This window comes from Rhodamnia argentea, chromosome 6 (genome assembly GCF_020921035.1).
Source record: "Rhodamnia argentea isolate NSW1041297 chromosome 6, ASM2092103v1, whole genome shotgun sequence".
Taxonomy (NCBI): domain Eukaryota; kingdom Viridiplantae; phylum Streptophyta; class Magnoliopsida; order Myrtales; family Myrtaceae; genus Rhodamnia; species Rhodamnia argentea.
In genome coordinates this window covers 17,230,524-17,245,636 of record NC_063155.1, presented here as the reverse complement: position 1 = coordinate 17,245,636, position 15,113 = coordinate 17,230,524, and the positions used below count along the sequence as shown (strand labels likewise).

General features: G+C 41.9%; 3 protein-coding genes across 5 annotated transcripts; all 3 read left to right on the top strand.

The window, feature by feature from the left end:
* Positions 1 to 1,898: 1,898 nt before the first annotated feature.
* LOC115751232 (rapid alkalinization factor) lies at positions 1,899 to 2,371 on the top strand. The gene has a single exon (XM_030689008.2). The coding sequence runs from the start codon at positions 1,921 to 1,923 to the stop codon at positions 2,287 to 2,289; it is 369 nt and encodes a 122-aa protein (XP_030544868.1). The 5' UTR covers positions 1,899 to 1,920; the 3' UTR covers positions 2,290 to 2,371.
* A 6,082-nt stretch (positions 2,372 to 8,453) lies between these two features.
* On the top strand, positions 8,454 to 10,380 carry LOC115751206 (REF/SRPP-like protein At3g05500). The gene is made up of 3 exons (XM_030688970.2): positions 8,454 to 8,640; positions 9,296 to 9,520; positions 9,689 to 10,380. Exons 1-3 carry the CDS (start codon positions 8,605 to 8,607, stop codon positions 10,178 to 10,180), a joined length of 753 nt encoding a protein of 250 aa, XP_030544830.1. The 5' UTR covers positions 8,454 to 8,604; the 3' UTR covers positions 10,181 to 10,380.
* Positions 10,381 to 11,112: 732 nt separating this feature from the next.
* LOC115751205 lies at positions 11,113 to 14,131 on the top strand. 3 transcript variants are annotated; one of them, XM_030688969.2, is made up of 8 exons: positions 11,113 to 11,690; positions 12,017 to 12,094; positions 12,177 to 12,319; positions 12,460 to 12,530; positions 12,748 to 12,843; positions 13,141 to 13,233; positions 13,379 to 13,500; positions 13,812 to 14,131. In XM_030688969.2, exons 1-7 carry the CDS (start codon positions 11,211 to 11,213, stop codon positions 13,459 to 13,461), a joined length of 1,044 nt encoding a protein of 347 aa, XP_030544829.1. In that variant the 5' UTR covers positions 11,113 to 11,210; the 3' UTR covers positions 13,462 to 13,500; positions 13,812 to 14,131. The 3 variants fall into 3 exon arrangements, with proteins under 3 accessions (XP_030544829.1, XP_030544828.1, XP_048136410.1); XM_030688968.2 differs by having other exon boundaries at positions 13,801 to 14,131; XM_048280453.1 differs by having other exon boundaries at positions 13,379 to 13,503; positions 13,811 to 14,131.
* Positions 14,132 to 15,113: the final 982 nt, after the last annotated feature.

Below are 15,113 nucleotides of genomic sequence, written 5' to 3'. Positions count from 1 at the left end.
ATTGATTGATTGATTGATGTGGTCCCCCACTTTCGCTACGTGATTGGCATGATCTATTTTTGAAATTTGCTCCTATTTGGCTTCACAATTTGACCCTCTTCCCTAGACCTCCATGATTTTTTTTGCTGGTGGGAAAGCGATTTTATTAGGAACGCCTTTTGAAACGCTCATTAACTAATTAAATTTAAAAAAAAAAGAAGTTACAGTTTTATATATGCGTGAGAAATAGTACTTTGAAAACAAATTTTTTTTTTTTTTTTTGGCGATGGGAAAACTTCATTTCTTTTTTTTATTTGCCCACAAACTATCTTTGAATATAGGGGCGATGATGTCAAAGCATCGAGCTCACGACCGCTCAATTGCTCCGTAGGCGTCTACTCGGCCTCCATGCGACGTGCGCAAACCACCATTGGACTCGAGCGACGGATCTGTAACCGTAACTCCGTCTTAATCATGTGCATCTATATCTTATTGAGGAATGCTCGGCTGACGGCACCGTCCCTCTCAAAAAAAGAGACGGCGCCTTACCTGCCTTTCAGATCTCGTGTCGAAGTTCGTCGGTCGTCGGTTCATCATCAGCTAGCCGCCTGTTCACCATTTGTCAGTCCACCTTTCGCTAGTCGCCAGTTCATCGTCCACTGGCCGTTCGTCTACCTATTGGGAAAATATCGGAGGAAATGGAGTAATAATGTAGCCGAACTTTGAAGCGTGTAATTATTGTCTTTTAGGATCAATTTATCCCCACGAAGTTGTTATAGGTTTCTGACAAATTCCCTTCGGAATACTACAAAATCACGGTGAGAATATTGAATAGCAATTCCAATAAATCTTCTAAAACTCTCTGAAAAACAATAGAAAGATGGTTGTCTCTCTTTCGAAGGAAACGGAAAATTAAAAGTAATTTCGAAAATGAACAGAATCTGTCCATTATATAATACGAATGCATCTATTCATATCCGAAAAATTGCAATTCGGATATGATCGTTCGTGTGTGATAACCGCCCATATACGAATGCACCTATTCATATTCGAAAAATTGCAATTCGGACATGACCGTTCGTGGATGATAACCGTCATTCGACCACAATAAAATAATTAGTTTCGAAATTAAAAAAAATGTTGATTAAGGATTGTTTCCGTCCGTGGTGGGCAAAGTGCTAAGTGCGCCTAATAATCGTGCACAACACACGGGTATGGTGAGGTCTAGCCCACCCACTCATTTCTCCATTTGAAAGATTACAATGGCATTTCTCATATCTAAAGTATCTCGCACTCTCTGATCTATCTTACGTGGCACAAGAAAAATACCTTATTTGTTCGTTTTACAAACAAACACCAATGCTACTGGTTGCTCATCACCGATCTGTCGGCCCTTGATCATCGATCGTCGGTTTGCCAACCGCTATCAATTCTAGAAATTTTATACTACTATCAAACGAATTTCTAATCCGAAAATAGAAATTTTATGTCATTATCAAATGCGTTTATTTGCTCAAAAACTCATTCAGAATCCAAAAATAGGTCAGAAATTGATTCAAAAAATGTAATGGTTATCATTCGCGGTGCCGTCAAACAAGGACAATCCTATCTAATTTTTCATATGAAGCGTCACAATTCATAAAAAGAATAGAAGAAAATTAAATTATGATAACGTGATTCACCCATAATTTCATCCGACGGAACAGCATCTTGACATCAGTCCTTTTGTCTTTAATTTTTTTTGCTGACAAGTCAATCCGAATTGGTGCTTGTCAGGTCATAGCACTAGAACCAAAACTGGCAATAACGTAATTAACAGCCAAAACCCACGTCAGATCAGAACTCCCGCGGCGCCACCTTCCTATAAATCTCCAACTCGGGTCGCCTCTCTCTCAATCATCATCAATTCATCGTCAACCCAAGCAGAAGAATCAGGATACAATGGCGAGTCTCAAATCCTTGATGATCTGCGCAATCCTGATCGCCGTCGCCGCCCTCTCTGTTGTTGTTGCTGCCGCCGCCCAGCCGAGCGAGGCCGGCGACCGGACGCACCTCGGTCTCATACCGGCCGGCGGATCGCAGTGCTCGGGCTCTCTCGCCGAGTGCCTGTCCGAGGAGGAAGAGTTCGCGATGAACTCCGAGTCGAACCGGCGCATCTTGGCAACCAGCAAGTACATCAGCTACGGCGCACTGCAGCGGAACAGCGTGCCCTGCTCCCGCCGCGGCGCTTCCTACTACAACTGCAAGCCGGGGGCTTCCTCCAACCCGTACTCTCGCGGCTGCAGCACCATCACAAGGTGCAGGAGCTGAAGCTGGGAAGCTCACCTCAATCATTCTCTGTTTCTATTTCTTTTTCTTCTTCTGTTTCTTTGAAGAAATTACTTTGGGATCTTGGTTGTTTGTTCTTGAAGATGAAAAAAAGAGTTAATATAACAGAAGTGATGTGTTCTTGGGTCTTGAGAATTTGACTCAAATATACTGAAATCAATTGCTCTTGAGCTTGTAGTGATTCTGAAGTTTGAGCATGTTTTCTGGGCATGTCCCATTGTTTTTCTTGCTTCTGGGACAAACCTTTGTGCGACCTCTGAGTTAGAATGTGAATGAATTTCCCGACAGCCTGTTTATTATCGAGTTCTTTTGGTGGTGCCAGCGAGTTCATTGATGAGCTATATGCTTTCGAATAATTGCACCTGTCGAAACTGGAATTTACGGAGTCCGACCATTCGGTCCCCATACTTCGGAACCCGGGATCGTAAAGTTCCCAGTTGTCCACACTTTTATCCGACGACGACTGATGTCGATTTTGCAAACACCGAGATCAAATTCTAGTCGTGGGAAAGACGGAGACGATCAACAAGTTGTTCGACTAGAGCCACGAGAACAAGATGGGCGACTCAAACCTTTCTTTATAATGTGCTGTATGCTGTGCATTTTCCAAATCTGAATTTGGTTTTGTGGAATGTTAAGCTATTATCTTTCTCTTCTTTCCTCTTCAAATAAAGAAGAGTTTATGCTGATGTCCCTCGGGAGAAATTATACAAATTCTGAAACGATAATGCTTTGAGCTGGCACGTTTTCGGTGATGGGTCCATAATTTCATCACAGAGAAAATGGAAAAATTTCAAATAAGGACTTGAAGTGATCTCGTTTTTTCGAATAAGGATCTGAAGTGGACCTTATTTTAAAGAAGGGTCTGACCAAAGATATTTTTGTAATTTAATTTTTTTGATTTTTTTCGTTTCTTTTTTCCCTTCCACCACCAACGTGACAACACATCTCTCTCTCCTTTCTCTCTCTCTAACCCACCAACACCTCCATGGCAGACCGCACAGAGCACTGGCGCGATTTAGGGTGCGTATGGTAACGCTCCAGGAAAAGTGTTTCTGTTCCCAAAGTGTTCCCGGAACACTTTGGGAACAGAAACGCGTATGGTAAAAAAGTGTTCCCAAAGTGTTATGGGAACACTTTTCGAAAATGGGAACACTTTTGGAGCAGAAACGAGAAACAAAAAATACTTGTTTCTTTGTTCCTGGAACACTTTTATCAAAGCTTTTGAACACATTTTATAACGCAAGAGGAACACTTTTTGCCATCCTCTATTCCCGGACTACTCCTTCACACTTTCAAAGACGACAACTTTTTATCAAAGCTTTTGAACACATTTTTTTTTGTAGTTACCAAACGCGTTTCCGTTCCAAAAAATCGTGGCCGGGAACAGAAACAGAAAAAAGTGTTTCTGTTCCAAAAGTTGTTCCGGGAACAGAAACGTTACCATACGCACCCTTAGCAGCCGCAGAGCTCTAGAAACGAACTCAACCCACCCTCACGAAGCACCCAAAACAAAGCCCTTATCACCACCGCCACCGCCATCGCCATAGTCAAAGACCCAGATCCCATCATTCTCTCTAAGCCCTTCGACATGCCCAGAATTGCAGTTTCCCAGAAGCCCACCAATTTGAGCTCCGCACCTACTAAAGACACCCTCTTGCAAGCCAAGGCCTTGAATAAATCTGTAGACTTTTGAGTCTTCCAGGTTCTCTTCTTGCTCGGCCGCGGCCAAGCAAGGCAAGAGGGGAATCGAGAAATGGGGAAGCGGGGAAAGGAGACGGAGGGCGGTTGCGTGGCGAAGGTGAAGGTGAAGAAATGGGAGGATGGGGTTGGGGGAGCTAGAGCGGTTGAGATGGAGAAGAGCAAGGTTAAGGTGTCTCGAGACGAGATTGACATGTTCAACTTGTCGTCTCTGTTGGTGGAGGAGGAGGAGGAGGAGGAGGAGCTAAGGAGGTGCCGCGGAGAGGCTGTTGACGGTGCGGGGAGGAATTCAACTTCTTCAGCGGTGGTGAGTGGCAGGAGGAGGAAAAAAGAGAGAAACAAAGGAAAATAATAAAATAATAAAATAAAAATCGAAATTACAAAAATGTCCTTGGCCATGTCCTTTTTTGAAATAAAGAGGGCACTTCAGGTTCTTTTTTGAAATAAGGTACACTTCAAATCCTTATTTGAGAAAAGGAGAATACTTCAAACCCTTATTTGAAATTTTCCCAAGAAAAAGGGAGAAATTTGTGGCCCCACTACACCGAAATTCAATAACCAAAATGCATGTCCAAAATTGCGCGGTTTTTAAAGCGTTAACACCACAAAAAGTTTCAAATTACTATACTTGTGATAGATTTATCTTGCACTAATTTATGGACCATCAAGAATCACAAATTGATATACATGCGACAAATTTACCTCCCGTTATTTTTCGTTAAATTTTACCGTCGAATTGCTAAGTTAGATGACACGTGACAATTGACTTGTGTATCGGCTTGGGGTTTTTACCTCTGTTTGTTACAAGCGTACAATTTGAGATTTTTCGTGATATTAACTCAATTTAATAAAAAATAACATAAGGTAAATTTGTCATAGACGTATCGGTTTGAGATTTTTGTGGTAAAAAATTTAATTTGGGACAAATTTATCACTAATTTTTACTTTGGGGTAAATTTGTCACATCTGTATCAATTTATGATTTTTTTTTGTCAAATAATTAGTTTTTGACAAATTTATCACAGGTATACAAATTTGAGGTTATTCGTGGCATTAATAATTTCTTAAATGTGGATTACTTTTAGACACTAAACCTAAACTTTTGGGCCCAATGGCTCAAATTGGACCATAACGGTACATTGCATCGTGAGGCCGAATTAATAGAATCTCTGATGATCTCATCGATCATGTTGGTTGTTTAAGGTCCATCGACAGGATACCTATCAAGCTCACCGATCATGAGTTTCCAACAGGCAGAGTTCAAGAGAAGTACACAACACATGACGATGGTTGATCGACTCGAAGCATGCGTAGAAGTTAATGATCGAATAAAAAAGGATTCATTGACCAAAAAAAATCTCAAAATAGTAAATGACCAAAATGCCCCTAATTAAAGTAACTCAAGCCCTTTTTTGAGATTAATGTAGTCACTTCAGACCCTTATTTGAAATAATATACACTTCATATCCTTTTTTCCGCACAATAAGGGCACTTCAAGTCCTTATTTGAAACAATGTCCACTTTATGCCCTTATTTGAGGAAATAAAAGGTACTTGAGACCCTTTTTTGAAATTTTCCCTATATTTCATTTACTTTTCATGAAAAAATACCAATTGAAGTGGAGGGTTTCTTCAAACAACATGGTAGGAGCTGGGTTGGTTAACTCTTCCGCAGGTACATAAACTGCTTGAATAAAAGTTATGAATCCCTCTTTAGTATATTGTACCAAATGCAAAACCTCAAAATAGTTTAGCTCGTCTAGACGATAAAGCCACACACTGCTATGACCATTAACTTACTTTACTTTTCTTTCACAGACAAACCCATCCCTTGCCCCACAAAGCAAATGAGAATGTTGCATCAGTCATGTGAATCTGCAAAAGGTTGCAGCGATAAATTGGGAACGCCATAAAATAGTTTAACAAAACTTTAGTGCATTCAATTAGGGGTGTCAACGGGTCGAGTCGAGCCGGTCTGAAACAGATCTGTACCGAGGTTGACCTGGCCCAATCCAGGCTTGTTTCTGGTCCGATTCTTTTTTTTTCCTTTTTTTGGAATCAAAATCAATTAACAAGCCCATCAAATGAAAGAATATAAAAATAAATTAAGTTAAAATGAAAACATTGGTGTTAAAAAAAGTCAGGTAGCGGGCCAGCCCGGCCCGAGTACCAAATCCGGCTCCTCTAGCGCAGGCTTTTTTGACACCCCTGTATTCAATATTGTTTCCATGCTCTCGTAGGGCGGTGGATGACAACTGTCCCTAATAAACTATCCCTACTTTACTTCGTTACGGCACTTTGTTCGAGTACGATAAACCGTGCATTATCATCTTCGAGACAGCACTTAATGCAATGCTCCTCAATCCACCTCCATGCCTTCGCAAGAAAAAATCTTGACAATCATTCCTAACAAAAAAAAATTCCAAGGCTTGTCATATTTCTTCTTGTCTTTATCAGCTTCTCAAGAGACCAAACCCCCTAAAACCTGAGAGTTGATGAGAGCATCGTAAAGACTTGAGTGCCTCAGGTTTGAGTTGATCCGAGATGAAATTCCTTGCGAGGATTATCATTGTTAGTTTAATGTGAATAAATGATGGGCAGTAAAATCTTCTTTGAAAATCCATGTGTAATGGTTTTTTTTCCCTGTACACATTCAAAAACTTTCACAATTTGAGAGCCGACTTTGTTAACTTGAATTAACGGAAGGATGTCGACATTGAACTTAATTTAGGGACTGTATTGAATATTTAGCAACTGTGAAATGACCATATTGAACAAAGTTAAAGTGCGGGAATGACATAGCTCGGGGGGTCAAAGTTTAGGGGCTATTAGTATTAACTTGCCAAAAAAGTAACGAGTTGATGACATATTGACATATCGTATCGCGATTAAAGCGGGACAAGTCATCTGTTTATTTTACTTTGAGGAAATGCTCAATTGTTTCTCCTCAAAATTTTGCAGAAGAAAGCTTTACAAATGTGAAAATATTCTAAATGACCATATATGCTGATTTATTTTAATCTTATTTTGTGAAATAAAGACATGCCTTTTATCAACGATTTCCGTAAAACGAGAAAACACAAAGAAAATGCAGAAAAAACAAGTAAATTAACATATTAATTTATGAAAAATGTGAATTGTTAAAAATTGTTGAAATACCAATAGGAAAAAAAAAAAAAAAGAAACACAATTAAGAGAACAAGAAAAATACCTCAGCAGTAGGAAGGTCAAATAACAAAAGCTGGTCACTCATTACATACTTTTCAATGGTATCAATTAAAGATATTTTAGGAAATCACCATAGATTTTGGATAACCATTTCCTCTTATGTATTGAATATTTTTTGCCGGTCAATCGTCTTTTACGTTTAATCAACCCTTTAAACATACATAGTTGAGTAACCAATTTTATCGTTTCCATCTTTTTCGTCGAGTCTTTTTCCCTTATCTAATTGTTTTCGTTCTCTTTCTTACAATAATTTCTTTACTTCTATCAACGTGGCTATGTTTATCAAATGTTAACAATTTTCATACTATTTTAAATTATTATTTTTATTTATTTTTTCCATTGCCAGTATTTTAGTTAATTTATTATTATCTCATTTTTTATATTTTTAAAATTTTTGGCGATCTCGACCCAATTTTTTTTTTTGGCGATTAAGAGTAAAGGGATTTTAAAAAAAATGAATTGAAAATATATTTTGATTCGTCAGAAACATGTACCTCGTACGTGCCAATGAAGAAAAATAAATGAAGATTAACTAACTAATTTTGGGCACTTTATGATAGAATAGGCCATGGTGCGGCGGGACCACGTGATTGCTCCGAGGAAATGGATTCCCTAACATTGCAAATTCAATGTTAGAGGTGACATTGATCAAATCGAGCCGTCCAAATCAAAATGGACGGCCTGATTTGATCCAAGGAAAAATTTTAGACGGGAATTTTTAAAAATTTTAAAGAAGTGGCATTGATTAATTCAAACCGTTCATTTTAATTTGAATGGTCCGATTTGATCAATGTCACTCTGACAATGTTAGAGGGCTCCGGATCCTTGGCGCGAAATCTCGTGCACGCACGGGTCCTCAATTGGAGGAGACAAGTTTGTCGCCTTCTCGGTGCCACGTGGCAGCATCCGGCGACCTCCCTCTCGCTCATCCCTTCTAGAACCATCCGTTCCCCTTTCCCCCGTGTTTCCATCTAACGGCGACGACTTATTGAAGAACGTCCCCCGATGACGTCATTTCCTTGCCCCCGGCTGGGTCTTAATTGGACGGTGAAACGTAACGGTTAAGGTGTCAACGGCTCAACCCCCCGAAAGATGGCGTCAACGCCCGACGACGTCACCGTCAAGCTCTGGGCGACGCGGTTTTGCCTGTAACCGGGGGCTGTCCAACCACAGCCGTCCGTTCCCACACGGCGACCTAGATTTAGATTCCAGATTCGTCCTCGCCTATAAATAGGGCGCTCCTATTTTGAAGCTTTCATCCAACTCGATATAGTCTTTTGCACGTCGCGTCGAGTCTTATTCCATCCTGCTCGGCGAAATCCCATCTGCATCGTGCGAACATCGATTGCGTCGACGTCAGGTTTCACCCATGGCGGAAAGTGATCTCAAGACGCAGCGCGAGATGGTGAGTTTTCGTCCTCGGGTTCTCCTTTTCTTCCCTTCATAGTGAAAATTTGGCGTCGGTTTTGAGGTTGATCTTGGAGTTTTAGGGTTTCCTTTCTGTTCGCAGATGATTGGCTCTGTTTTTTCGTTTATGAGATTTTGGTTTGAGGTTGAGATTAAATAATACGGCGCTCTGCGTTGAGTTTCTAGGTTTTCGATTCTGATTCTTAATTTATAAGGCGGTTGGGAACGATTCCTTTGGCGGATGATTTTGGGTATCTGGAGATAATTTGCGATGTTCTTCGTTTTTCTTGTCGAATATGGACGTTGGATCGAGTGTTTTCTATTGCATTTAGCGGTAATCGAGGACCAATGTCTTTATTAGCAAACTACGGAGATGTCTCAAAACACCACGACTTGACCTGGGATGTTTGCCAAGCAAGTAACTCTGCGCTCTTATTCAGCGACGACGGAGGTCTTCTCGCGAATTTATCCGAAGTGAAAGGGGTGTTTGCGTTGGAACGTTTTAGAAACTTTTCGGTTCAAGAATATAAGGAAACTCGCTTCCAATTCGTATCTTTGTTTGCTGGCTGAAATCGGTGACTGTCTTTGACAATTCTAGCGGCATTATTTTGCGTTAGCATTCTAAAATCGACGTTGTGCATTTTTTTCCACAGTCCAAGGAAGAGGAGCAGAGGCTGAAGTACCTGGAGTTTGTGCAAGTAGCTGCAGTTCACGCTGCGCTGTGCTTCTTGAATGTCTACGCTTATGCCAAGGAGCGGTCGGGTCCATTGAAGCCTGGTGTGGAGACCGTTGAGGGAACGGTCAAGACTGTGGTCGGACCCGTTTACGATAAGTTCCATGATGTCCCGATCGAGGTCCTCAAATTTGTTGACCGCAAGGTTTGTTTCTCTTTTATTGATTCTGCAAAATGGGTAGGACATTTTTTTAGCTGTAATGCTGCAAGTTTGTTCTTGACACAAGAAGTTCCATTGACAGTATCAGGCCTTCTTTACGATCATCAGTTCATGAAATTCGTTGTGCTCAGTGGAGGTATTCTTATGTTGCAGATTGATGAGTCAGTGATCAAGATCGACAGCCGTGTACCACCCGTTGTCAAACAAGTTTCCTCCCAGGCCATGTCGGCGGCTCAGCAGGCTCCTGGGGCAGCTCAAGCCATGGCTCATGAAGTCAAACGGGCTGGCGTGGTCGACACCGCCTCGGGAATCGCAAAGTCTGTGTACACCAAGTGTGAACCCACCGCTAAGGATCTGTACTCTAAGTACGAGCCGAAGGTGGAGAAGTGCGCCGTGTCGGCCTGGCGCAAGCTTAACCAGCTCCCTCTCTTCCCTCACGTAGCTCAAGTCGTCGTGCCGACCGCGGCCTACTGTACCGAGAAGTACAACGAGACGGTGCGCAACACAGCAGAGAAAGGGTACAAGGTCTCCAGCTATCTTCCCATTGTCCCCACCGAGAGGATCGCGAAGGTGTTCATGGGAGGCGCTCCGGAAACAGAGCCGCTGCTCTCTGCTGGCGGCGAAGCCGGGGTCGCCGCGCATTGATTTGCGTACAAAACATTGCTGATATTATCTCTGACGGCGTTCGATGAAAATGCCGATGGTGTCTGTGGACCTTTGGTTGGTATTGTAATAGCGGATATCTTGTAACTGTCTCATCTAAGTTTTTCGGTTCTTGTCGCGAAAGTTGGGCTTGTTTGTTTTGTTGGGCAACTGGGTTGTTTGACATATGCCTTTTGTATATAGTCCACGATCCACGATTGTTTTGGTAATTCAATTAGTCGAATATACTCTGTCGCAGCCGTTGTGTTTACTGCTATTTTCCTCGAAAGTGAGTTAAAAAAATCGAACACGATCTTGAAAAAGAGAGAGGAGAATTGCTATATGAAAAATTGGCTCTATTTCAGATAAACCAAGCCTGCATTCAAGCGACGAGGGATACTTTTAGAGACCCGAAGCGCGGCTCGGGCATCCTGGATCTCCAGCTGAAAATATCTTTGAGCTGATCGCGACCGAATGCTATAAATGCGTGTCGAGCCACTTTAGGGAGTCAGGAGCGTTTCTGAACACTTGAGCCTGGTTGCCGAGGACTCGAGCTTGGCCTCTCGGAGACTCAGGTTTGGGTGCTGGTGAGAGCGGAGTCGGGTATCTGGGCACAGGCACCGGGAACTCGGGACTGGCCTCCCGACCTCGAGAAACCCCGGACACGAGCGTACTCGAACGCGGGAGTTGGGCATCCACGCACAGGCGCCAGGAACTCGGGCCTAGCCTTGGGGGTCCTTAGCCAAGACCTCGACAAACCCGGGCGCGAGTGTTGGGATCGTAATCCTGTCGTATTTTGTAAAAATCAGTTTCTACATCTTCCAGAAGTTCAACATTTTTCCGAGATCCTGAAATTTATTTGGTTGGATCATTTTTTCGGAGCCATTGAAGTTTAATACTGGAGATGGACACCCGGTTTTGACTTTTGATCGGGTCGGAAATCGGGGACCCGATTCATTTCATTAAAGGTCTGTCCCCCGCGGGGTGCCTCAGCTCCGGCGATATCCCCGCGCAGAGCGCGCGCGAGAGAGACATGGTGAGCAAGACCAGTCTCTCTCTGCGACTCACCTTCCTCCTCTCGCTCTCTCTCTCCGCCTCATACTCAACCTGCTCCCACTCCTTCCTCTCTCTCAGATCCTCTTCGTCGCCTTCCTCATCGCCCTCGTCTCCAATCCCCAAAGCCACTCCCTCCGACTTGCTCTCCCTCCTCGGCCCCGCCACCGCCCACTCCTCCTCCTCGGTCAACCCCGTCATCGCCGGTAGGCTCCGATCCTGCTTCAGGTTCCTGGTCCCTTTCTCTCCGAGGACGACCTCCAAATGCTCCTCCGTCAACCGGAAGCTGATCGTCGGCGATGGAGTTCAAGGTCGGAGGGCCGAATGCGAGAGGCGGAGAGACGAGGACCGGCTCATCTGGTGGCCTCCCGAGCCGGTCCTCGAGCTGGCACGGCTCGCCGTGGACTCCGGCGGCGATGTCGGAGCTATCCATCGCGCCATCGATCCCACACCTATTGCTGTAAGTGATTTCCGGAATCTGCAAAGTCGCAGAAGAATCGCCTGTAATTACGTCACTGTTTGAATTTGATCAAACAGTGACGCAATTTCGATCAATGCTTGAGCCTGTATCCGTCGTTGTTAGAACTCGAAGGTTCAATTTCATACTCTTATGGGAATCTTTAGATAGGATTCATTTTTGGGAGAAGGATAATTAGACCAAACGATGCACAGATTCACTTGAAATAATTCAGTGTGTACGCGACGAGAAGACGAGATCGATTTTCGTAATTGTTCTGTGCCAGAGTCTTGAGATTGCTCATGTCATGCCACATATGATTGTTATAGGTCCCTGATGTTGAAGGATCAAAAGAGGACAGATGCGAGCTCACGAGAGCGCCCTATGGAAGGCGCTTCATTAGTGAGGTTTGCATTATTATCACAACCATGTGTTTCTTTCCCAAGACTGGAGAATGGTGAAACATTTTTCTAGTTTGTTTGTTTTCAGGAGCTAAATGCATACCTTAAGTTTTTATTCGAACTCATCGAATCCCGTGGTTCTGCTGTTGGGTTGGACGTGACATTGAGCCGCTATGATTTTTTCCACGGTCACCTTTTTCTCGCCAATGACACTGGGAGGCTTGGTATATTGTAAGTAACCGTACTTCTCTTCGGTATGATTGTACTCCACTGAGGAGGCCTTTAGAGGAGGAAATTTATGTGCTGGGCATTAAGCATGAGATGTATCTGTTTAGGTGCATTTACTGACGTTAGAGCGTCACTCATGGTAGGTTTCATGCTAAGGAGTACCCCTCCTATGACAAGGAAGTGTTTCCGTACTATATGGGTTACTGCCAAACAGGTAAAGACCTTGTAGAGACATTGTACATATACTGTCCTTCATTCTTGTGCCAAACTTCTAGACTGCTGAAAATTTAGTACAGTTTCATACGTTGTAATCAGAAGAATCTGCAAATTTTTTGGGATGGAAAAATGCAGTCTTGCATATTGCATTGGAAGTTATTAGTTCTTTTGTCCAGTCCATGTTTTTGTTACTCAGGCTGTTAGCTGCATTTCAGGTTCAAACGTAACATATGATGATTCAATGAACTTGCGGAACATTCTTTGGCTTGCTCCGTTACCAAGCAGTTCCACCAATTCTTGGGTGTCACCAGGTAATTCTCTGTGGTATGCATTTTTCTTTGCCAGAGAATGTAAAATATGTCATTTCATAATAGTCAGCTGAGCCTTTCCAATTCCTGATGAACCCTGCTTTTGTTTGCGGAACATCTTGAAATGGCTCGTTTGGTATCTCCTTTTAATTCATCGCAATTGTCTGGATATCTGTATCTTTTACTGGTATTTCAGCTGGTAATTAAGGTGCTTGGTGTTGGCACTGACACGTGGTTCGTTTTGCAGTCCTTTTGTTTTACAATTTAGTGGCTCACTTGAATCGGGTGGTGATGAAACAGGAGTCCTTGTGGTGCTGGATGCTCGCCCAGATGGAATTATATACCAGGATCTGATCCCTGAATATGTACAGTTTGCTAGGACTTTATACGAAGGTTTCATTTCATCTGTTTTCCCTCTTATTTGAATTTCATTTGGAGATCAACTCAATGGGGAAATGTTTGACTTTTGTCGGGAACTTTGGTTCCGGCAGAATATTTTGGACAGAATTAACTAATGCCGCTTGGTTTCACTGTCCAGATGATTTAGGGGATGTTGCAGTTGATGTCAACTATTTGAATGTGGGAGGTTTGAAGCCAAATTATCAAATTTTCATCTGCTAGCAATCTTCCCATGGCAGCACACGTTTTGGCATCCTTCACGTAGGTGCCAAAGTAACATTCTTGCATAGTTTCCGTCATCTGCAAACATTTCAATTTCACGTTCTACTAACTATCACTTTATCCAAATCAAGAAAACAAATGTAGTCGCTTGTTTTTTCCTTTGCCATCCCGCTGAAGTGATGAAAAGGATGCTAACTAGCAGACTGAGTTCTTGAGTGCAGAGCCAAAATCCACGATACGGAATATGCTTTAAGCTGCCTTATATTCGTATCTATGTTAACTCTGCTTCAAATTGAAATCATTTTACATTCTTCTGATGTGAGGGACATTATCTCGCAGGGTTGGAGCCGGGATCCCACCTGAAATGTGCACCACATGGGGGAGAACAAATTGTGCACGCATCAAGTTGATCGAAGTCATATATTGACCTAAATCTCAATGAGGTTGTATCGGTTGTTTCTGTTTTGTACTATGAAACTTTCTTCCCATGGAGTGCTGCTTTGCAAGAGTTGTTTGAGAGGGAACTGAAGAACTGAACTTGGAGCGCCCGCGTGGAGGCAGAAGATATGGGTTGATCTGAATTCAGGTCATAGATGTGTTCAAGTTGGGTCTGATACAAGAGTTATTGCCGGTATGCTTACTATGAAGAATGGGAAACGAATGGAAGAAGGAAGAAGAATAGATTGAAAAAGAAGAACGAAAGAGAATGAGCATTTAAATCTCACGTGCCTTCTTTCGTGAGAATTAACAAAAAAGCCCTAAATTTATTGTGATTGTATCAATTCGGTCCTTAATTTTTTTTTTGTCAATTGAGTGTTAAATCTTTTAAGTGCTAATTCAGTTCATTTGGTCGATCGGTGCTAACGTGACAATTTTTAATAATTTTTTTAATTTTTTTAATTTTTTTCCATTTTAAGGGTTTGGAGCAGTTGGTACCCTTTCTTGCCCAAACCCTCAAAAAAAGATAGAAAAAATTATTTAAAAAATTTAAAATGTTAAAATAATTATTAAAAAATTATCACATTAGCGCCGACAGAGCCATGTTGGCTTTAGCCTGCTAAATGAATTGAATTGACATAATTGTAAAAGGTTCATAACTAAAACGGGAAAAAAAAAGTTTATGATTGAATTGATATAATTGCAATAAGTTTAAGACTTTTTTGGTAATGTTCTCATCTTCTTTTTGGCAGTGGTCAATCGATTTCCATTGGTTGGTTGTGATAAAAGAAAATCGTATGAGAGTCAAAGAATATGTAGTCTAATATCAATTATGCATCTATAATTTTAGGTCAAAAATGTTGTTTCTCTCACTTTTTTCTTTTCAGAATTACCATTGCATCAAAAGTAAAAGCTACCAACTAATATTTATTTATCACGAAATCACTCGATTAACACTTCTTCGCTCAATTTCTTTCGAAAAATTGTTCATCATCCATTCAAGATCATGAACGCTTCCAAACACAGTATCCCTAATAGAAATGCATCATTTGTCTTATTTTTTTTTCTAACTTCACTGTCAAATAATCTCAATCCGGTTCTCTTAGAACTACTCATTTTGTCCCTTTCCGACAATCATCCAATGTGCTACCAACAAACGACACTAGTCGATTACAAAAATAATTCAAAATACACATGTCAGTCGCTTAACCGTA

Excerpts from the sequence above, each read along its gene's own strand:
- LOC115751206 (XM_030688970.2), top strand. The coding sequence starts at position 8,605 with ATGGCGGAAAGTGATCTCAAGACGCAGCGCGAGATG. Across the intron at positions 8,641-9,295 it reads TCAAGACGCAGCGCGAGATG|TCCAAGGAAGAGGAGCAGAG; the intron begins GTGAGTTTTCGT and ends TTTTTTCCACAG. Across the intron at positions 9,521-9,688 it reads TCAAATTTGTTGACCGCAAG|ATTGATGAGTCAGTGATCAA; the intron begins GTTTGTTTCTCT and ends CTTATGTTGCAG.
- LOC115751205 (XM_030688969.2), top strand. The coding sequence starts at position 11,211 with ATGGTGAGCAAGACCAGTCTCTCTCTGCGACTCACCTTCCTCCTCTCG. Across the intron at positions 12,531-12,747 it reads TATGGGTTACTGCCAAACAG|GTTCAAACGTAACATATGAT; the intron begins GTAAAGACCTTG and ends GCTGCATTTCAG. Across the intron at positions 12,844-13,140 it reads CAATTCTTGGGTGTCACCAG|GAGTCCTTGTGGTGCTGGAT; the intron begins GTAATTCTCTGT and ends GTGATGAAACAG.
- LOC115751232 (XM_030689008.2), top strand. The coding sequence starts at position 1,921 with ATGGCGAGTCTCAAATCCTTGATGATCTGCGCAATCCTGATCGCCGTC.